This window comes from Colletes gigas, unplaced genomic scaffold (genome assembly GCF_013123115.1).
Source record: "Colletes gigas isolate AHSC1104 unplaced genomic scaffold, ASM1312311v1 Colletes_gigas_Sc00017, whole genome shotgun sequence".
In the NCBI taxonomy this organism is placed as follows: Eukaryota; Metazoa; Arthropoda; class Insecta; order Hymenoptera; family Colletidae; genus Colletes; species Colletes gigas.
In genome coordinates, this window is record NW_025106646.1 from 1,330,544 (window position 1) to 1,354,760 (window position 24,217).

Consider the following 24,217-nt stretch of genomic DNA (forward strand, 5'->3'; position numbering starts at 1 on the left):
ACGTTATGGAAAATTGGATCAGGATGTGAAATAATCTTGTTTACATGTATACATTTTGATTTTTGTAGAAAATTAATTCGATTTATAGATATTAAAAAGCAAGATTGTCTAAAAAAGTATTGATTCTATAGATACTGAGGGTTAAATTGACCTAGTAATTAAATATAAAAATAATAGTATATTGACTTAAGAAAAACTAATACAAGGTATTTTTTCTTTAATTTTGTAAAAGGAATTTATATTTATTCGTGAAGTGATCTCTTATCGTGTTAAGAGTCGAAGAAGAATTTAAATATTAATGATGAGTTATAAATTATTTTAAAATAATTGACGTAAGAGAGGAATTCAAAATTAATTATACGATTTATTGTCGATTATTTATTGTTGAATTTTCTTAAAATCACAAAGATATCCAGAAAACTTTGCGAGGATAAAATTGAATTCATAGAAGCTTGAGAAATTATTAAAAAATTGCTCGTGAACGACAAATGTGTCCAGATAAGGCGCCAAATTAGAGTATATCTCTAGAAGGCTAATTTTAAAACAGGATAAGCATTACAGATTACACGGTAAAGCACTAGAAGATTGATTTCTTCTAAAGTCACCCGTTTCTTCTTTTCTGGAATCCATCAGCATCGGACGTTTGTAAATAAACAAATTATTGAGAATTATTTATTAAGCGTTATCGCAGATTCGACGTCTAACGCAGAAGATTATTTCTTCAAATCGAAACGTTCCAGGCGAGTGGTTGTTCTTCAGTTACAAAACACGCGCTTACGAAAGATCTTTAGAAAATCGATGACGTATTGCTCGTGTTAAAGAAGCGTGTCCTTTGAATTCAGCTTCAAAGAGGCCGCTTTACAGTTACTCATTTTTTCTTCGTTCGCATACAGCGTACGTTCGAACGACTGCACATTAATTTGATCTACGAGTTTGGCATTGAAGTTAGAACCAAATCAAAACCGGCCCACTAGTGTCTTAACAGAACACTAAATCGTTAGTAAACGGTTCGTCTATAACGCAATCAGCCATTGAATGCGTACCTAATTCTACCACATCCGTCAAACTGACGTGTATATATTTGTTTTCAAAAATAAATTTTTAAACTTTAATTAGTTTTCTATAGTTTGAAACTAGAAATCTGAAATTTGTTATTTTAAAATTTTATTGGATCGTATCTCGAAGCTTCAAACATTTTTATGGTACAAAAGTGATCAATGGAACATAAGTTTCCAATTTCCAAAATATCCATATATTGTATTTCTTTAAATTTTATTCCACTTTGGGGTACATTGTCGTAATGATAATATTGATATTATTGAAATCTTACCGTTAAAGATATCAATAGAACGAACAGGACAGCTCGATCCATCTTGGAGAACGTTCGTGCGCCGCTTTAGAACCCAAGCGTCATCTTCGATAACTTCGTTAATTCTCTTCTTCTCGGCGAGCTTCTCGGCGAGTTCGCGAAAAATTCTTCATCATTCTCTCGAGCACGATCTCAGACAGTCGTTTTGCATTGCATCATGGTTTTCGGTTCTATTTTAGTTTCTTCGACTGTCATCAAAGCCACGATCCCACATTTCACTCACACTTTCTTCTTCTTCGTGCGTCTCTTCCCGAAGTGTATCTTTAAACAAAATTAGGACCGATAAAATTCGGGATTCGAACCTGAAAATTAAATGATACCCGGAAATTTCCTTCTCCATCGTTTCCTGTCGTTGCAACGTTTACAAGCTTTCTTCGCGTTCATATTAAAAATGGCTTCCTTTTCGTAGAAAAACAAGATATTTCAAATCACTCAAATATCGTGTAAAAATCTATGAAACGACGGCAAAGAATTTTGTTTGAATCTGCAATCACAATAGAAACTACAACATTCCTAACATACAATTACACGTTAAATCATCCTTACCAGATCACAAACACGCAAGATTTATACGACTGTAATTTCAAATTAAAAATAACACGCTAAATGAGTCAGTTTTCGTACGCGGTTAAGCCCTTCCAAAATTCCACGCTCGAAGCAAACAGCTGTACGAATCGTGTTCGTTCTAATAGGTAGAAGAACTCTGTCTCTTCTTTGCAAAGCAGGATAAGACACTGCAAACAATACAATTTATGGCCTCTTACTTATCCTATTTAAAGGTGAAGAATCCGCGAAAGTTGAATTTACAAGGCGCCGCGTGAAATATACGACCGTAAGCGCGAAAAGATACCAAAACTTTTTCGTTTTTCTTTTTTTCGTGATCGCGGATTTCTACGATTACCCACGCGACGCTTTAGTCCTCTATCTCGCGCCAAGAGACTTTCCTATCTAATTTTTTCCACCGGTGTTCGCGGTATTATTTACTGTTCCTCGTGTTACCTTGTACGGGATTCCAAAGACGCGGAGGAATTTCCCGGGTGATATCTAAATTGTGATCAACGATCGTACTAGACCCGGATAGAAGGATAGCGGAGATAAGGAAATTATTTACACGAACGGTGGTAACGGCGTCGCGAGGCCAGATAAAATGGAGCCCCGGAACACTGCCGCGAGACAACGGTCTGTATAATTATTAGGGTGTCCCAGAAAATATCGTGCGATTTCAGTCACCTTTGCCTTCCGTTGCTCTTAAAACGTCCATCGAAACAGAGCATGCTAAGATACATTAAAAAACTCTTTTCACCCGGGGCTAAGGAAACATACGTTTCACGTGTCTGCGCTTTACTCGTTCGCTCTTAAAATTAGTCGAAGGAAGGTATAATTCTATAATTCTTTCATTTTGTTTAACGACTTTGTTCGCCGCGTTAAGAAACTTGTACAGCTATGGAGCTGTTTTATAACCTAATTTTTATGAACACATTGAATTTGTAATAAAAAGTTTCTCAGAAATGTAGGAAAAGGTGAAAATATGTAAATTCTTAAATTGTTGTATTCTAAACAAAATGTTATTATTTACGTAACGAATTAATGGATTCTAGAGGTCAAAATAAGACGAAAATCAAGGATACTAATTTGTCGATTGAGGCTTCGTTAAAAAGTTACTAAAAAATTTCAAATCATTCTGAAAAAATTATTTTCGGTTGTAAAGGTCGATTACAATTATTTTTTATCATTACACATGCCCCCGAAATCCTACGCATTTTCGAGAAAAAAATTCCTGACCGAAAATCTAATGAATGCACCCCCGAAATTTCATGGGAACCTTTAAAATGTAATAACTTCTGAACGGGTTGGGGGATTTTAATTTTTCAAGCGGCAAACAATGCGTATTTTGATGAAGAATATGTAGAAACTGTAAAAATATTCGAAAAGTTGTTTCTTCACCCCATAAAATGACAAAAACCCCATAAAAATGGCCCAATATTCAAACGACCATAACTCCTACAATAGCGAATGAATTTGATTGAAATTTTTTTCCGAAGTAGAGCTCATGGATACCTATAAAAAAGTATTAAACAATTTTTCTGTACAGCGCCAACCAAATTTATTAAAAATGGAAAACGAATTTTTAAGAAAAATCGACAGATCGGCCTAAATTTTTGGGCGAAAAAAAAAATTTCAAATCGTTCTGGAAAAATTATTTTTAGTTGCAGAGGTCGATTACAATCATTTTTGGTGAACAAATATACCCCGTAAACCTACGCATTATCAAAGAAAAAATTCAGAAAGGTGCCTAAATTTTGGGGCGAAAAAAAAATTTCAAATCGTTCTGGAAAAATTATTTTTAGTTGCAGAGGTCGATTACAATCATTTTTGGTGAACAGACATACTCCCGAAAACCTGCGCATTTTCGAGAAAAAAATTCAGTTCGGGCGGATCTTTAAACATTAATAACTTTTTAACGGAGCCTCCATCAACAAATTGGTATTCTTGATTTCCGTCTTATTTTGGCCTCTAGAATGCTCCATTAAATTTTTCCCCAGGGGTGGCTGAACACCCTGTATAATTCATTGACGATTTGAAATTATAAATACGTATAGTTGATCAAAAACGTCGATGAAATATATTTGATATAGGTACTAGTGTCTCGTTTTATTCGACCGCTATTTTATCATTTTAACGATGCAAAAAAATGTGTACTTTCACCTATTGAAAGATTTCATAACAGCAAATTCTTGAGATACGTCGGTTATTTCTAACTGCATTTTAATACTTCGCTATTTCAAATATAAAATTACTGTTCTCAAAGTTATTTCGCGAAACAAGATAAATGTGTTTCAAGTATGTAACGATGGTGAAATAAAGTAACATGTTATTTGAAATAGAATTCGAATGTTTCCAGATTTGGTAGACACGTGGGAAAAGGAACATGAGGTTTAATGGTTGTGAAGGTATAGAAAAATTTAGATAGAATTCTTAGATTAGAGCGTGATTGGTATGTGAGGATAGATTGAACAGAATTCATTTAAAAATTATAATTATCAAGGACCCTATCAGGGCCAAAATAAAGCAAATTTTACAAATAACTATTAAGGACGAAGGAAACTTGTTTTGGTTACTCGTAACAATTATACTAACGTCGTTGATATTTTTTATCAGTGATTTGAACCACAAATTTTATTATTGCCAATGATAGAACATAAACTGAAACGTATTGGTTGAATGCAATCGAAAATATATTATGAGAAACCGAAAAAATTTTCTGTCTTAAACAATCATTATTCTGTTACCAAAAAATTTAGAAATTTATATTCTTTCAACAAATTTCTTTTAAATTTCTTCAAACTTTTAAAGTAACTGTTTTTATACAATTCATATTTGGTGAAATGAAAGAGTGCATATTTATAATAATAAATGTGGAACGTTAATAGTTATTGGATAGTTTTAAACACGTATAATTAATTATAGCCAGATACCTAGCAATGTTTTATGAATATAGATGCGGTCGTAGAAGCCACGACGGCAAAGTGACATGTTGCGTGACTCGTGAATCGGAAGTTCAGCGATATTTAACCGGGATTCGATCGCTGAACTTCTGATTTACAAGCCACGCAACATGTCACTTTGCTGTCTCGACTTCCACAACCAGACATCTATATTCATAGAACATCGCTATCCTATCTAACTTTAATTAGTTATATCTTTAAAACTATGAAGTAATTACAGCCAATATTTCGTACGTATCGTCAACAGTATCTATTCTACCAGATTATAAATAATAATAAAAATCGAAATGGTACTTTCGAGCTATGTTTCATATATTTGGCAAGAATTATTCGATCTTTATAACTTGAAAATATAGTAAAACTTGTAGCTTTATAAATGGTAATAAGTTTTTATACATTTTTATCGATTTTTATAAATTCAAAGAAGTAAACAGTCTTTGCATTAATTACTTTATTGCAATATAGTTCGACTATTTTCATGACTAATTGTAAACATTATATTATACACTTTCTGAGTTATGAGTGTATAATACAATGTTTTGAAAGAGTAAATAAGTTCGCTATTTTGTCTAATACTGTTTATAAAACTATTAGCTACAGTTTATAATAGACAAAAAATTCTATTTATTTAATGAATCTAAAATCACTGATCCCATGGAACTTTTGTTACAATTATAAAAATTCTAAAATAATCCCCCATAAACAGTTTCAAAGAAACTCCTTTCTTTCATGAAAGTACCACTAGAACGCATGTATTTCTTCAAAAAATAATATAATTGGAACAAAATAAAAATTGACCATTTTATCTTTGCAAAAATCTTAAAAATCCTGAAATGGTGTTATTAAAAAGAATTTCTTTTCGACGTCTTCATGCTGTTTCACGAATAAATATTTTCCTTGTATCTGTGAAATTTATTGTCTCGTTTTAATATAAACAGTTTCAAACAAAATCCTTTTTTCATAAAAGAACGCATGTATTTCTTCAAAAAAAAATATAATTGGAACAAAATAAAAGTTGACCATTTTATCTTTGCAAAAATCTTAAAAATACTGAAATGGTGTTATTAAAAAGAATTTCTTTTCGACGTCTTCATGCTGTTTAACGAATAAATATTTTCCTTGTATCTGTGAAATTTATTGTCCCGTTTTGAATTTTACATATGTTTCTTCGCGATACGGTGGTGCAATAACTGGTTTTCACCGGGTACGATTGAGTAATAGCCTTTTAAATATTTTTGACTGTTGTAAAATAATTATACATCGCGCGATAGGTAACTGCAAATTGGTCCTAGAACGAAACTGATTTTGACGTGTACGCTCTAATACATCAGGCTGTTTAATAAATCGAACTTTCCCGATTTTTCGTCGCTCCCGTTCCACACGCGGTGGCACACTTTTCCTCGATGAACGAGCGGTGCAGGTTTCTTTCTCTAAAATTGGTTAATGAAACAGGGTGCCGACAAGAATGATCGATACGTTTAGCGCAAATTACAGGCTACTTTCAACGAAACAAGCGAGGTCCACGGCTAGTTTCGCGAACGCTTAGCCAATATACCCGCAACGTATCATTTCGATAATATTTATTAAACGGAAGAATCGGTAAGTGATTCATGCTGATACACACGAATAAATAATCGAGGGTGTTAATTTATGGACAAAGTAAAAAATCTCGATATCGAGACAGACTCGTAAAGTAGGCGTAAACAATAACGATTATCTTACGCACAAAGACTCGCTGTACGCGTAAACGCGGCGCTGAGTCATTTTCGACGAAAGAAAATTTTCTATGAATATCTTTCGAAGGTGGACTATGTAGAAAATGCAAGGCATAAATGGGTTATGTTTGTCGACCGCGGAGATTGCGTATAAAGCTAACAAACGAAAATTACAACATGTAAGCGCGATTGTTTGGAACGGATGTAAGAACACTTATGTTTGGAGTACAGTGATAAGTAACATTCGCGTGAATAACTAAAATTGAGATCGCTCCTCGAAGCCAATATATATAAGACGTGGATATTACCAATATTCTTTGCGCGTAATTTACGCTTACGCGCGATCATTTATTTGCTGTTATGGGCCACGTTCGGTAAAGTTAAATTTCTGACAAGGACGCGAAAACAGGCTCCGTGGCATAAATCTTCGTTCAATTTATACGGCAAGAGCGTGCCGTTTGTTACAATATTTATTAGAGCGGGCTGATAATTTATGTAAACGCGCGACGACGGTAAAAATACATTGTTACAGTCATCGCGAAGATGAAATGGCCGTTTCTTAGGAAATCGACCGGTATTTTTAGGGCCGTTTTAAAAATCTACTATTTCTGATTCCTGTAGAAACGAATGCATTTCGACGCGAAAATATATCCAGTGGTTTGGATAATATTTTCAATGCCCCTCCAGGTAGACGTCGGGACTCCTACTATTTTTAAATCGCGTCCCCATTTTTTCTGAACGAAGCGCAGCCTGCACTATCAGCAAATTACTGTCCCCTGCTTCTTTTCGGTTAGTCATGATTTCTCTCGGATCGTCGAGCTTTAAAGTATACCTTAACTCGTTTCGAGTTTATTTCGGGGGTACAAATCGAAGAACGAACCAGTCGAACGATAGCCAAAGGATTATGGTCCTGATATGTAAAACAATATTTATGAAACAGAATTTAACAGCAGATGACTCGAAAAGAAACTTCTAATAAACTATATAAATATGACAATTTGGCAACTTGTACGCTCGGATCAATGACATTTTTATTAATGAAAAAGGGTACTTATTTTTGAAGAAACTATCTTGATCGAGTAAAATAAGTTTTAGAAAAATTATATACTTTTTACTTTGAATGGGAAAAAAAGTTTTTCTTGAATTTTTTTCTTGAAACATAGTCGTAGAAACTGTATGAGATGGAGGACAATTTATTTTGTCAATCCTTTTCAATTCTAAAAGCGAATGTGAATGATTAATCCTGCACAGTTAATCTTACAGAGTCAACAAGAGGACGGTGCTCTCCCAATATACACGGTGATCCTAAAATAAAACGTTCAGCTTTAAGAACGTATTCTTCTCATTGCAACGACAAAAAAAATGAGATACAAACCTAAGTCTACAAATGCTTTTTGTTCTGGTTGCGGCTTTTCTAACCTGAAGTTCTATAATTAAAACAAATATTTCAATTTTCTCGGGAAAGATACAAATGTTTTTTGTCAAAAATTCTTGGATAGTTCGAACTACTTAACAAAGATATTCTTATACATAATTGAGATTTAGTTCGAGAAGGAAGTGTTTCATTCGAACTATATATTTTCTTCGATAATAAACTGTCAATGCACCAGGGAATAAATACAGCTGAATTAGAGGCATGTGTATCTCATAAATAAAACTTTCTTATTAAGGATCAAGAAAAAAAAAATTAATTGGGGACTAATAGTGTTCACATAAGAAAATTATAAAAATTAAATTTTTATATCAGTTCTATGCATAATATTTCAAACAAATATTATTTGTTTTTAGGTAACTTCATACATAGAATTCAAAATCAGAAAGGAACAGTATTATTAAGTTCTATTTTTAACGAAATTGAAGAAATCAAATATATTTCAAAATGTTTTGACAACTGAATTACATGATTTCTATAGAATTAGTTTTGTTCTATTATATTCCATTTTGTGTCCTGACATAATTTTTAATATATATTGTACAATGTTTATAGCATTACAATATATCATTTTCATTTATAGAAACATCATAAAAGTATTGTTGAATTTGATTAAAACATGAGTTCGATCTTTAATTATGGGGACAGTAATTGTTTATAATGATTGTATTTGGTCAACTGCCAATTCAATTAAACACATTTCAGAGGTGCTAGAAATACCAGCCAAAACATTCTTCTTAAGTCATCGAATTTATAAATTAAAAATTTTGGAGGGTCGCAGTATTGTTTTCAAAATTAAAGATAATAATTACAAATAAAAAGAAACGGCTATAGTTTTGATAACCAAACAAAAGAAAACACTAAAATATTGCCAGAATTGGTCGTTTAAGTGACAGCAATTGATTCTTTCGATCTATTCTAACATTTACTGCTGGAAGATAACAAGGAATATTTTCTTGATTCCTAACAACAAATTCTTATTTATTTTGTTTCGAGCAACAGAATCGCATTTATCGAATAAAATGTGCAGTAAAAAAGGCCTGCAACGTTCGACGTGGAAAAATGGCGGTGGCTGGCTCGAAATCGATGCTCGATCGAGATGCTTTCGCATCGTGAGAAACGGCTCATAACGCGACACGAAGGAAATTAGATATTAGAGAAGCCATCGGCTCGTGTACGTATACGCACGCACATAATGCTTTCATGCTCCAGTTGTTAGTGAGCGTTGGACGGGAATCTATATTAGTCGTGCGTCGACCTGTCGAACGTAATCGCTCCTACACAGAATTATTCGCTGAAAGTGCGCCGTGAATATTTTTCTGCCGTCGGTGCATTCCGCGGTCGTTTCGATTCTGAATCGACCAGGCGATCGAAAGTTCCGTTTGAAATTCTAGGGAACGGTTTACCACTTTGGCGCCACGTCGTTGGTTCCAGTAGATCGATCTCAATTAAGAATGTTACATTATCTCTCTGTTAATCGATTGTTTATCCGGCGTATTTGCCGCCGACTGCCATAGCGCCGCTCCAATTCGACAAATTATGGGACTGGTTACGAGCGTAGGATCGGTCCACGTGTGCATTTTGCCGTGCTGGAATCGCACGGAACGCGATTGCACATCTGCGATCGCAACGAATGAATGTAACAAGATATTTACGGACCAACAGAGTAATAAGAAAGCGAAATTATTGCACTCCTAATTAAACGTAATCGGTCGCTACTTTTAAATTATTGTTAGTCGACTGCGTGCTAAACTCGAAAGGGAATTAACTTGGACACGGGAAATCGTTGAACTTTTGAGTCTGAATGAACGCAACTTGTAACACGGAACAGTGGTTCTTAACCCTTTCCTCCCACGAACTACTTTTAACAATTTATTGGAGCTCATGGTCTTTCTATTCCTTGAAATAACCATTTTATATTTTGGTTTAGTCAATATGTTTTAATCAGTGTTGAAAATCATGATGGAAACTTGCATAGATCGCTGTATAACACGATGATAAGTTTGCAAGAAACGTCAGAATCCTTCGAGACACTTTCAGATTCAATTTTAGTAAATTTTTCCTTGTACGATCAACGATCAATAATCGTTAGTTGAGTTCTGTACATTTTGAGGTGCCTGTAAAATACGTTTTTTCGAAAGATATTGTTAGAGAATTTTTTAATTCTATCAGTAGCATAGTTAAAAAAGCTTGTAATTTCTCTGTGCAAGAAATAATTGTTCAGATCATTGACTCGAAAGATTTATTTCAGTTTAAAAGCTGTTGTAATAAAGCAGCGAAAAGATAAAGTTACGTATCAACGAATACAATTTATCTCTTAATTATCTCCATAAGAGACTCAACTAGAAAGTTAATCCTACATTAATTGATATTAGACGTAGACTCGTGTTTACAAGCATTCTAATGTGCAATAATACACGAGTATGTCTCAATTAAAATAGTTTAATGCACTTTAAAGGGCTACAACTCTTGAACTGCGAGGATTAGGATATAAATACCTTCATACTTTTTTATTAAGATTAAAAAGCTGCATCGTTGATCGATTAAAATTATAAAATTCCATTTAACAAGAGAATGGAATTGCACATCTTAGATGCATCGATAAATGAAAATGAATAAAATTATATTCGGTTTGTGCATCGTTTGGTGCTGTTTAATTTTGCCTCGTGACATTTGTTTGTATTTCTAACCCTTTTAACCCTTTTATAGCTGTTTCCTGTTGTGCGGAGTACTCTGGTTAAGAACCACTGGTATAGAATGTTTCCGGAATTATTACTTCTCGTGGAGACAAACATGCTCGTAAATCCCCAAAGAGGGAAAGTGGACGATGCGAGCCAAATGTTTTGATCCTTTTTTTAGGGTCCCTATTAGAACGATTTATTATTGAGATTCATTAATATATACGAGCTACAAATGAAATATAAACGTTACAATGTGAAAAGATAAATTTGTTAAATTGCTGACACACGTTTAATTGGATAGAGAAGCTCGTAGAAAATGTCTAAATGATTCTAGTACACACAATATCTCCGAAAAGTATTCGTTCATTTCATAGATAAAAAGATCTTTGTTTTATTAAGAAACTAGAAATTTATAAGCTTAGCTTTTAATTATTTTTCTCGATAACACAGTACAGAGATAATTACACGACGTATTTATTCAGAAACCATACACTTGATTATTAAAATATTTAAAAAGTTACGAATTAAGAAAATCGAATATTCCTACATTTGAGTGTCTCCAAACTGTATTTATTTAGATTTTCCAAATCGCTACAATAATATAAATTAAAAAATTCTACGTTTTAACCTTAATTATATTTTATTTAATACGAAATTATTAAAACAAAGAGAGAATTAAAACACATTTGTTCAAAAAATAGTAAATGTTCGACTGAGATGTAAATAATAAATCAATTGAGCATAACAATGGTATATCAATTTTAAACAAAAGTTATATGTATGTAATAATTTTTACTTACACATAACTTCTGTTTAGAACTATTTAGTATTAATATATTTTGGTAAACATTTAGTATGTTTGTTAGTGATGTATCTCTCGAAGAAGGCTCATAACTATGGCCGAAATATCGAATAAACGATTCAATTGATCGAAATTGCATTGAGCCACTAAGAAGGAATAATAATTTATTCCTGACCTCTCTTTATCTACGTTTCAACCTTTGATTTAAGTCCTCTTCAGGAACTGAACAAATTGATTTAGGTTCTAACTGCCATATGTTCTTGTGTCTATAGATATCTAGTAGAGTTGATACTAAGTATTATTTGTCCATAATCAAAAGAACATACTAAATTATTATTTTACCAACTTTCGTGATGTGGTGTCAATACTGTAAAATACGAAATAAAATATAACTTGCAAGGAAATGCATTCATCGATCTAACCTAAAAATATACTTTTCAATTTTAAAGAAAAAATCATCCACTTTATTTAGGCCTATATAATACTTAAATTACAAACTATACCGAAAAATGTTTCAAATAAAAGATTTAAAAAAACAATTCGTAATCTTTTTCTATTAATTTAAGAACAGTACTATTTTTATTCGAAACATTTTTCGATATCTCTTGTAATTTCAAAGGTACATAAACACGAATAAAACAAGTAATGATTTCTTCCTCTAGGTCGAGTAGTATTTAAATTAATTCAATGAACATTCGTATAATGCTCCCTTATTAATCATTGACGGTAACTTGCAGTCTCGAGAAACAGTTTTTCCAATTTACATCCAACAAAGCAAACATTACTTTATCCTGCAGAAAAATCGAAAAGAAAAACATTCGAGTTTGTACTCGTGATTTTTAAACCTCTCGGAATATTCATCGATTCATAAAACATACTTTCTCGGATTCGCGGTCAGTTAGTCGATCGTAATTATATTATTCTCCGGTTATTTATTAGTTTAAATACCGGTACGCGTGCATATTAATTGCAGTCTATCGTCGTTTAAACATTACACGTTTAAGTGCACCGGTAAGAGCGTGTTAAGTAGTCGCGTAGCTCGTATGAATTACGCGATACGTATTCGGTTGCCCATTCGTATGTCGTTCGAATGCAAAACACTACAGAATACATTACTGGAGTAATATTTCATACCCCGGCGTATGTATTAATTAATCAGTGCCGCGAAATGGAGACAAAGTACTGTATGCAAAACGATGCTCTTTAAACCTATCGTCGAGATGCACGTCGTTTTTTTCTCGACCCAGGGATCGTTATGAATGTTAAAAACCGTTCTATTTTTACGCGCCCCGTATCCTCTGAAATTCACTCGCCGATTATGTAAGAGCCTACAATGGATTTTTCTGATCGCGTATCGACAGGAGCGGTTCAATAGCCGCATCGAAACCTCAACGGACCGTCGTCGCTGCTCTCCTCGTTGTCTATTTTTTCACCCAGCAATGTTTACAAGACCCCGTTACTTTATTGCACTCAAAACACGGCGGAAAGAATGAAGCCATTCGGAAGGATCTACTTACGCAGATCCCGGTATAACGCGGAATACCGTTTATTTTTACGATTATCGACCCGCTGGGGATCGCGGACTATTAATACGCGTTTGCAAAAATCTCGAACAGCGAAAAAACCGATTCCCAAGCGGACTGAATGGAGAAGATACTCGACGACTAGATAGACGCGATCGTTTCGGCGACGTTTATTGGCATTGCCATCGCGTTTCGGCGATCGTGAATATAAATTTGGCAACAAATGGCTACGGAATGTTCAAACTTTTGGAAACACTACGATGTCTGGCCACGTTTCGCGCTATCGTGGATGATAATTGTATTCGGACCAAATTATGTACGAAAATATTATTATTGGACCGTGTAACAAATCGAAAATTAAAAGCAATTCTATAGAAAATTTTCCACCGCAATAACATAGGATTTTGATTCATTTCGTGGAATGACAAATTCTTTCAATGGGGAAATCATTCAAAAACATCGAAAAAATAAATATACACGTGTCTGAATTTTGTTACAAATAAAGAACTATTTAAATTAACCAAAACATGGTAGAAAATCGTAAAACAAAATGGCACATGTACCATTGATGAAGTGAGTTTTATATTAAATTAGTAGTATTTAATATTCTTATAAACTCGAACTTTGAATTTTGACACAATGCAATATGTTAAATTTTTCGACTTTTAGTTTTGGTCTTCTTTAGTATAAATAATTATATTTTAGTAAAATAATTATATCTGGGTCAAGAACATAATGTATATGAAAATTACAGCATTTTGAATCAAAAAGAGGGAAATATACATTTGTATACCTAGAACGACCATTAATTCCATTAATAATAAATGGGGATGACAAGAGAAAGTAAGTTAATAAACTAGTTAATATATTTGTACTTGCTTTACTCGGCTGGAACGTAGTCAAAATTTTTATTTTATTCTCGTGGGTTCAAAACATTATAAATTTTTGTATACACTTAATTCACTCTTAATCTAGATCTATGTATTACAGTTATTCTCAACTTTACTCTATATAAATTTAGTTATATCGTTTGTGGTATCGATGCTACTTTTCATTTATATTTGTAATTATATTTTTATCTGATATATTCAAAAAGTAAAATGTTTATTATGACGAATATTTTTTCGTTTTTAATTTGACCAACCCACAGGCATCAACTTGAATTTTAATTGTTTTTCTACCTTTTAAAAATTGTATTTCTATACTTTCATAATTCTATACTGGAAGTATTGTAATTCTATCGTATCATTAATTTGATATTTGTATAAAAATATATATTTCTATAAAATTCTTAGAATTTTTCAAATATCTTGATTCAACCCTGACAAACTTGAATATTTCCCTTTTCTTTTTCTATTTCTGTGTTGTTGGATGAAACAGATGACGGAAACGCGACATTTTATAATCATTTACATGGAAAGCTGACGTCAGAATCTTAACATTCTGTGTACACGTGTGCAAGAACCACATTCGAACGATTCATAATTTTCTATTATCAATAAATTTTATTCGAGCTTCGCATTCGTTAGTATATTAAAACAAATCTAAGGCCTCAGCAAGCTTAGAATCGATCCACGCTCGTAAACGTTAATAAAATCGATCAATTACAGTTGATCGTGTCAGCCAGTCGCTTACAGGTTGCAAGAACGAAAGTTTTAGTGTTAAGAAGGGCACAAAGTCAAGGCCACCGGCGTTCGAATACGAAAATAGACGCAGAACTCATCAAAGGAACGTAAATTTAGATTTATGCGATACAGAGCGCCTTAAGATGTTTCGTGTGTATCGCGATAAAAAGAAAAGTTCTTCTTGTGCGGCGGTAAAAAAAAAAATGTTACAGCTGTCTGGTAGAGCAAAAGAGGCCCGCGTCATAGATCGGGGCGGTCGTAGAAATCTCTATTACAGTCTGGCACGATTTTCAGAAGCGTTTCGACTCTTGAATGGCCCAACACCATCCCAATACATTCCACGCGTATCTTAATTTCATGCTGAATTTGTTAGCATGGAGTCTCAAAGGCGCCCAGGAAGCACCGGGACGCGAGAAACGTAACCGAAATAACGATCCACGATACGTGTAACGTGTATGATAACATTTTCGTAGACTTTAATTAGTTGTAGCTACATAGACGCGACACGAGATGACCGGGCTAATGTAAAAAATAAACCACCGTGTCATGCTTGTCCCAACATAGAATCTAGTACGAACTGTCGATGCATCGAAACCATGTCCCCGATGTATAAAAAGATCATACATAGACGTACGATCTAGAATGAATTCTACCAAATCGGGATCCACGAACTTCTCGAGCAATTCTCATCGAAGAACAGGACTTCTCGAACTACTTAAAACCGCTGTTCTTTTATGCTTAAGATACACTTCCGTTGCAACGTACCAGGATTAGGATAAACGTCGAAAGAAATTTTTTAAAAATATAACACACGATCACATATCATCACCTGTAACGAGTTAGTTCTCTGTCGAAAGAACCAATACCATAACTAAATATCGAATTTCAAGTTCTCCGGAATTTCCAAGGATTCACTGAGTTACTCGTGGTCGCGTTCGTTTCGCCGCGATCTATGTTCAAATTGTTCACGTTTTCGTTCGATTGTTCACCGTACGCACTGATCGAGATAATTTTGAGAATGGATGATAAGGCAGCTACGGTAGCATGCTGCGTGTTACAGAATTCCGAGAGACGAGTTCCTCTGTGGTGCTTAACAGAGGTGTCGTGCCGAACTGACGGCTCCCGTCGGTGGAGGATCGACTTTATACAGCCGTGTGTCTCGTGCCGCTCTATGAACGAAGCTTTAGGGGCCTCCACCTTCGTATGTCACCTGACAACGAGACGTTTCCGACTACGTTCCCCGTTAAAGCTCTTTTACATCTCTTTCACCTTTTTTTTCGAGAATTTCCTTCGTTCTTGTCGTTAACAATTTTACGGAGCATTAGATCGTAACGTGCGAAACGCACTCGGTCGCTTGAAACGTTATCAATCGATCTTCCAGAGTTAGACAAAATCCGATTCGTCACGATAATCATTATCTTTGTTTGGTGATAATCGTAAATCTTTAATAATCAGATTACACTTTAAAACTCTGCACATAGATTTCTGCATAGAATAGACCATTCACACAAGCTCATATTTTTGGAGAAGAAATTAGTTCTTTCAAGCTTATATTATTCAAAATTTGAGAATTGTCAATGTTATTTTGCACGATAGTACGTATTTCTTTTTGTATAATATTTTGGCTGATGTTGAAACGAGTTCGATGACCTGTATGTGATCTTCGAATGACCTTCGGTGGGAAAATTTTTGTTGGTGGAATATTGAGTCACGAACAGATATAATTGCCTGAAACATTCTGAATGCCACCATTTTCTTTTTTTCATCTTTATTCATATATATATAGGAATAATTTAAATATTTACCATATATAAGTAGAATAGTTAATGCGTAACCTGATATGAACAAGGACATTGCGAGTAAATAATATTTTTATTCATATTTGAGAGGAAGATATATTCATTTATATATGAACAAAGGTGGAAAATAGAAAATGGTGAACAATTTTTAAAAATGACTGGAATAATGAATACGAATAAAAATATTATTTGCTCGCAATGTCTTTATTCATATCAGGTTACGTATTAACTGTTCCACTTATGTATGATAAATATTTAAATTATTCCAATATATATATATATTTTTTTATTCATATTCAATATTCCAGTCACTTTCAAAAATCGTTCACCATTTTCTTCTTTAAATGGAAGATATATTTATATGTGAACAAAGATGAAAAGAAGAAAATGGAGAATTTTTTAAAGTGACTGGAATAGTGGATATGTATTAACTGTATCAGCTGTTGCAATATTGCAATATTGCAAGAAATACGTACGATATTTGCATCGAGTTCCTCCAACAATGTTGAGACTCAGAGCTTAGTTACATTAGTTTAATTTTCGTAGGAGGGAGCGGTAATAGACACACGCTTAGTCAGTGCTTTCTAAATTTTTTCCAAGCCACGCTAATTTTAAAAATAAGCACCGCAGATTGCAAACGGTTAATTGAGTCAGATCTATTTCAGATCGCTAACGAAGTTACAGGAATATTGGTAATTTTAAAAAGAGCGAGAAGATTGGTACGGAGCAGAGAAAATGTTTTTATTTTAGGAAATGATCGCTTTACCGCGTTACGGACCAATAATTCGAAACAGCAAAGTTGAGCCATTAAGAAGAATAGAATTTTGAGAGATTGAGTCATACAGCTTTTTTAAGAGCTTACACTGCAAGCGTAATCTATTCTCTAAATATAAAAACACGTACTTCGTCTATTTAGTGTTTCATTTCTTTTAGAATTCTATAAGGACAGACACAAAATTAAAAAAAAAATAAAATTTCAAATTTATTATATATTTACAGATGTAAAGGATGAAAGATAATGCTTCAATATCCAACAATAAAAAGTTTCCAATGAAATAAAAATTTCGAGTACCACATGAAATTAAATAGTACAGAATACTAAATGTACAGGAATTTATAAATATTGCAAAAGAGGAATGTAATTATACAAAATAATTCTGTAAAGAATATACAGGGTGTTCGGCCACCTCTAGCAAAAATTTTAATGAGCGATAGTAGAGGCCAAAATAAGACGAAAATCAAGAATACCAATTTGTTGGTGGAAGCTTCGTTAAAAAGTTATTAACGTTTAAAGTGCCGCTCTTACTGAATTTTTTTCTCGAAAATGCGCAAGATTTCGGGGGTATGTCTATTCACCAAAAATGACTGTAATTGAACCCTACAATCGAAAATAATTTTTCCACAACGATTTGCAATTTTTTAATTTTCTCGAATAATTTCACACCTTCTCTATTTTTTTTCTCGAAAGTGGACAGGATTTCGTGGGTATGTCTAATGACAAAAACTGATTTTAATTGACCCCCGCAACCGAAAATAATTTTTCCACAACGATTTGCAATTTTTTTTCTCCGTTGAAAAATTTAGGCACCTAATTGGATTTTCAGTAAGAAATTTTTTTCTCGAAAGTGCGTACGATTTCGGAGGTATGTGTAATGATAAAAAATGATTGTAATTGATCCCCGCAACCGAAAATAATTTTTTTAAAACGATTTGAAAAATTTTTTTTCGCCGAAAAATTTCAGCACCTACTCGATTTTTTTTCTCGAAAGTAGATAGGATTTCGGAGGTATGTGTACTCACCAAAAATGATTGTAGTTGACCCCCGCAACCGAAAATAATTTTTCCAGAACGATTTGAAATTTTTGAATTTAATTGTTAATAACTTTTTAACGAAGCTTCCATCAACAAATTAGTATTCTTGATTTTCGTCTTATTTTGGCCTCTACTATCGCTCATTAAAATTTTTGCTAGAGGTGGCCGAACACCCTGTATAGAAGATTGCATAGTTTCTTTTTAAGTTTTGAGAATTCTAAATGCGTACTTGGAGGATTATCGCTTAAACTAAACAGAGGTAATAAAATGAGAGAAATTCGCAGTAAAAACAGCACCGTTACGAACATATTTTTCGACCATAATGAATTCCGAATGGTGGCGACAACTTGATACGTAATCAGGAGCAAGACGAACCAAGTATGTATTAGCGATCTTTGTAATCGTTGTTTATCGCGAAAGGAGCTTACGCGAACCGCACGGTCGTTCTAACAGGCTTGTTTATACCGTAGTGTCGCGATTGCTTTTTTGTAAACTCGCTGTTAGGTGGCACACCGGAGAGTTAACTAATTTTAGGCCTATAATCCAGAACGCGCTAAAACGCGTGCATCGCTGAAACTAAAGACCGAAGCGATCCTGCCAGCTCATTCTGGGGAACACTGAAACCTCGAACTCTTATTTATCGGTTTATTTATACGTTTCAAAAAATACCCTCGTCGAAGGATTTATTATAGCTGTATATCAATCGGTGAACAATCCAGGTTAAATTTAGTTCAAACCAAGTCTCTTTCCAATCGTTCAAATTACGATGCTCCCGTTAGCGAAATGCTTGTTACGCTTCTTTTCTGATAATTTAATATAAAGTCAAATAAATTCTTTAAAATTCTGTATGTTTTTAATCGATCGCTATGATGCAGTATGTTATTTTTGGCCTTGTTGGGCGAGTTATAATCTTCGATTTGTATTTCTTGTTGAGTAAATAAAATATGAGCATTTTATTAGAATCGATACAGTGTGGATACAAAAATTTATATTCATTTTTTAATACTCAAATTTGCAGTTGATAACCTGTGGAATCGATGTGAAATAAGTTATTTAGTCGTTGAAAGTTCAACTTCCGTGATTCGTGCAAATATACACGCAGGAATATAGGGAATCACGATCCAATAATCATTTAAACCAGTCTGACGTACATTTCCAATTGTCACTTTGTATTAAAATTTAGTTTCTCGTCGCTCTAAATTTCACCGTGTAATAACGAAAATTAATATCGCCGTCTAGTTCTAATGCTAGGTAGCGTCGAACGAAACGGAGAAGCGACGATTCGAAGATGCAACGTGGTTAGTCCACGCTAGGAGAGGGTAAAGAGAACACACCGAGCAACCGGTCGTAAGAAAAGATCGCGACGATACGAAACGTGGATATAACGCGTAATCGTAGTTATAGACGCATCCTGAATAACGTTAAATATTTAGATTTAAGTATCCACCGGATCGATATCATCCCTTGAACCGGTGTTTTACGATCCTGCTTATGGAAGTCGATCCTTCGATGATCCATCTTTTCCCCCCAGAAACGGACACCTTTCTATTTGTCACAGTTTACTTAAACGGCGTGTATTTGCAACAAAATATGATCGTGTATCATCTACGGAATACTAGAATGTGGGATTCAACTACTAAAATGTGAGATACTGAAACATAAAATACTAAAATATAGCATACTTGAATATAGGTACTGAAATATAGAATAGTAGAATGTAGCATTTCGAAATGTAAAATACTAAAATATAGTATGCTTGAGTATAGGTACTGAAATATACAATACTAAAATATAGGCTTCTGAAAATATAAGAATCTAAAATATAGTACAATTGAATATACATAGGTATTGAAATGCAGAATGCTAAAATCTAAGGTTTTGAAATATACAATACTAAAATATAGGCTTCTGAAAATATAAGAATCTAAAATATAGTACAATTGAATATACATAGGTATTGAAATACAGAATGCTAAAATCTAAGGTTTTGAAATATGGAATACTAAAATGTAGGATTCTGAAACATGGAATACTGAAATATAGAAGTTTAAAATATAGTATATTCCAATATGAAATAGAAAAACAATGGGATCTAGTGAATTAAAATTTCTGAAATATAGGATCCTTTAATAATGCATGCTAAAATATAAAACAGTGAAAATCAATATACTAAAATAATAAATATTAAAATACAGATAATTAGAATGAAAGATATTAAAAAGTGAAAAATATTGAACTATTTTCCGTTCAAAAACGATTTTTCGTGAAATAGCAAACACATTGGTAATTAAATTATTGTGATACAATCTTGTTTGCAATAGTTTATTTCAGAATAATAACGCAGCTTCATTTGTTTTCCTTATTTTATTAGCGAATGTAAAGCCATCGAAGCGACAACAATGTTCTTTCTCCGCCGATACTTTTCGCGGACACAGTATCATGTACGTAACGCGATATTAATACGAAATATGATACAACTATTTCACACCACTTTACCGTACATTAGAATCGCATCTTCTTGGATTCTAATACTCGTATCTAAACAGTACGTAGAGAAATGTTGCAACCGCGAGAAATAATAGGAATCTTATTTTTCTTATTTTAGGTACACTATGATTTATGCGACCTTTGCGAAATTTACTAATCGCGATTCGTTACGAACGTATCTTACGCAGTAACGTAACAATATTTGCTCGTCGTGAGGTCCAGACCTCCAGTGTTCTGTTTCTCTTGGATTACTTATTAGCTAATCGAGCCCACTATACTGAAATATATCATCCCGAGTGTTTGTACTATACATCGAGTGGCTGCAATGAATTTATAGACACCGCACAATTCTGCTGTTAAATATTTTATATTAATAATTTCGTAGTTCGCCGTTACGATTCATTAATAACGCAAACTTAGATACCGAACATGAGAAGAAAATGTAAAGTTAGAATATATAGACGTTACACTATCATCGTTATATAATATCCATCGACCAGGGTCGGTGTTACGGTTACCAGTGACCTGACGCAACTTTCAGTGCCTTTTTTAAAATCAAAGTAACATGTCGATTGATAAGTACTTATTTTTCAGATCATTTATTATTTTTATAATTTCTATGGAACGAAGGGAATTTTTTAAATTGTATTTGCTATTAAAATATAAATCTTAACAATTTTAATAGTTACTGTTTGATTAATGTCAGACAAAAATATAGTATTCGTTTTGTTCCCTTTTTGTCGTAACTACTGATCACTGGGAGTTATACTTCTCACATTTAATATAAGTTCTATATAAATTATTAATATAAGTTTCTTATAATGATACTTAAATTTTAAACTTTGAAATCGACCAAGAATTTTCGTTCGTCCTAGAAAAGTCACTCCTTTAAAGGATCTTTCAGGATTGTTGGCAATTTTCTTCTTTACGTATGTTTTATATAGTGAATATTCTGTCATGTATCATATTATTAGTATTTTTGTTCCATTTATTTTGAAAGTTTGAATTTTTTTAGCTTCTTAGTGAAAATTTATGTCATTTATGAAGATTACATATTCAAAAATTTCTAATTATTTCTCTCTTTCCTCTTTTTTTTATAGCCACTATTTACTACGTAATTGTTTCATACATAATTTAAACTGCTTCCTTTTTAAAACTTCTTTTTTATTATGACTTTGTTCTGTTACCTTAAATTATATATTTTCAATATTTTCCAATTCGTCATTAATTTATCAAATTAGTTAACATTTTGTTGGAGCAATTAAATAAAAAAAATTCAGAAGAGAATTATCAAACAAAGACAAAATACATTATATATCATTAAAACATGATTATTTTTAAATATATTTTCACTTCTAATATAATTTCATACCGATATTTACGATTGGACTCTAGTTAAAATTTTCGTCAATTTCGCATCGTTTGGTTCCGTGTAAAGTCAGCCCTCGACGAGAAATCAATTAAGTAAAATCGGTTCCTTTTTATCGAACTGGCGTTGTTGCGCCTATATATTCGAAATGACCAGTAATCACTGGCTCGGTATCGGTAGCGTTGGCCTAATCGCTCTCTAATTCGAGGTAAAATTACGAGTCGTGGTTCGGTAGGTCTCGTTATTATATATCTGTTCCAGTTCACCGCGGGACAGCCGGTAATCAGGTATCCCCGCACGCTATCGATCTAATTCGCTCTAATTCGATAAAATTCAAACATCGAAGTCGCGGCTGTTTCGTCGCGAACGGCGCGGTGGCGTTCCGGCGCTACTTAGCCCCAGCTAGACCGTCGGTAATTAGCGATTTCTCAGTGGTACCGATCTAATTTTCCGCCGGGGCAAATTATCGAGTAGCGCGCAGATAGAATTAGCCGCGTCGGCCTGGGCTGATATCGCTAAATTGCTGCATTCCTACAAGACGTCCGGAGTGCATCTCCCTCGTTATATCATCATCGTTCATCAGCCTCTGGTCTACGCGGCGCGCCGTATAAATATATCGCGTTTGGATCATCCTCTTGATCGCGAGCGCGAGCGCGCGCGTCCGTAAATGATTGGGCTAATTTTCCCTCGCCAAAACGATAGTAATAATAATACGTCTTTATTCCGACGAATTGAACGTGACACGATAAGAACCAGTGCAGTGGGAGGCGTGAATACAGGTTGAAACCCCTAACATTGCCACCCTAAACGTCCCCCAAGAAGATATTGCAGTTCGAAGGAGGACAGATTTGAAATTTTGCAAAAACAATTATTTGGCTGTTGTCCAGCCGACTCTGGGTCCATTCGAACTCGTGTAAATTATTTATTTCAGTGTCGAGTTTTGGTTTTTAGTAAATAATTTTACGGCGAGCTTGTAGAATCGACGAGATTGAGAAATAAAGAATTTACAAATGGCACGAGAATTCGATCGGAATTTTTGTAGTGCAGCGCGAAATAATAAAATTGTGATTCGAGATTTGTACATTATCATTTATAGGTATCTTTTCGTACGAAAATACTAGAGAACATTTGGAAAACAAATAACTCATAATTCATAAAATTATAAAATTAAGGAGGTTAGGAACTGAAGTAGAACACAATTAAACAGGATAATTTTATTTAAATTTCCTACGCAATGAATTGTCAACATTATTAAATGTTATATCGTTTGCTAGTTGAATAGGGAATGAAAGTTATCAATGTTGCATTGGTCGTGGAGGAAGAATTGCAGATCCTCTAAGATCACATGATCGTACACCATCTTTTTTTATGGCAGTTACAACAAAGAAGAAGTTTCTAGAGAAAACATTGAGAATCTGGACCAATCGACAGGAAATAACCACACAAACGAAAACTTGAAAAATCGAAATACCTAGAGTTCGTGCACATGTAATTAAATAATTTTGCATGGAGGCAAAAGGTAGCAATAAACAAAGCTTTAATGCTACATACGCTTCAAGGTATACCGGTTAAGATTGTGCAGATTCAAGATCAATGAGTATGTTCATCAATAAATTCGAGAATACGTGAAATGACGTAGGTGCATTCCATTAGTGTTACTTGATCAGGAATTACAGCTGTCATAATAAGGAAAACAGGATTCAGAAATGCTGAGAAAGTAGATATGATTATGATTACGATAAATGTCGTAAAAACATAATGCAGATAAGTGTTTTCCAGGCAAGAACGTATCCTGTGTGGAAATATACTTCAAGTTGTTCGTTCGAAAAAGTTACATTTAGTTTATTAATTTCTGTACTACTGTCTAATATTGAAATTAAAATATCCTCTAAATTAGCAATTTCATGCTACAGGGTTTAGTATTTTTGTGTAGAGAATAATTAGCATTAGAAAATATATGAATCTGTTTAAAAGAAACAAACTTGACCTTCATATGACCTTTATATACCTCTATTCACCCATACACTATTTGTTTATTTGATTGTTGCTATCATCGAGTCGAGTTTGAGCCAATTTAAACGAATCACTATACTTCTA

The 24,217-nt window shown here is 33.6% G+C and overlaps 1 protein-coding gene across 1 annotated transcript in view; it reads right to left on the reverse strand.

Annotated features, from left to right (window-relative positions):
• LOC122400313 (thrombospondin type-1 domain-containing protein 4-like) overlaps positions 1-15,752 on the reverse strand; it is a 49,573-nt gene extending 33,821 nt beyond the window's left edge. The window contains exons 1-2 of the mRNA XM_043401707.1: positions 15,483-15,752; positions 1,331-1,630 (exon numbers count right to left, since the gene is read on the reverse strand). Of these exons, the coding sequence (XP_043257642.1) occupies positions 1,331-1,372 (42 nt within the window). The 5' untranslated portion in view covers positions 1,373-1,630; positions 15,483-15,752. The remainder of the gene's footprint in view (positions 1-1,330; positions 1,631-15,482) is intronic.
• Between the last annotated feature and the right edge of the window lie 8,465 nt (positions 15,753-24,217).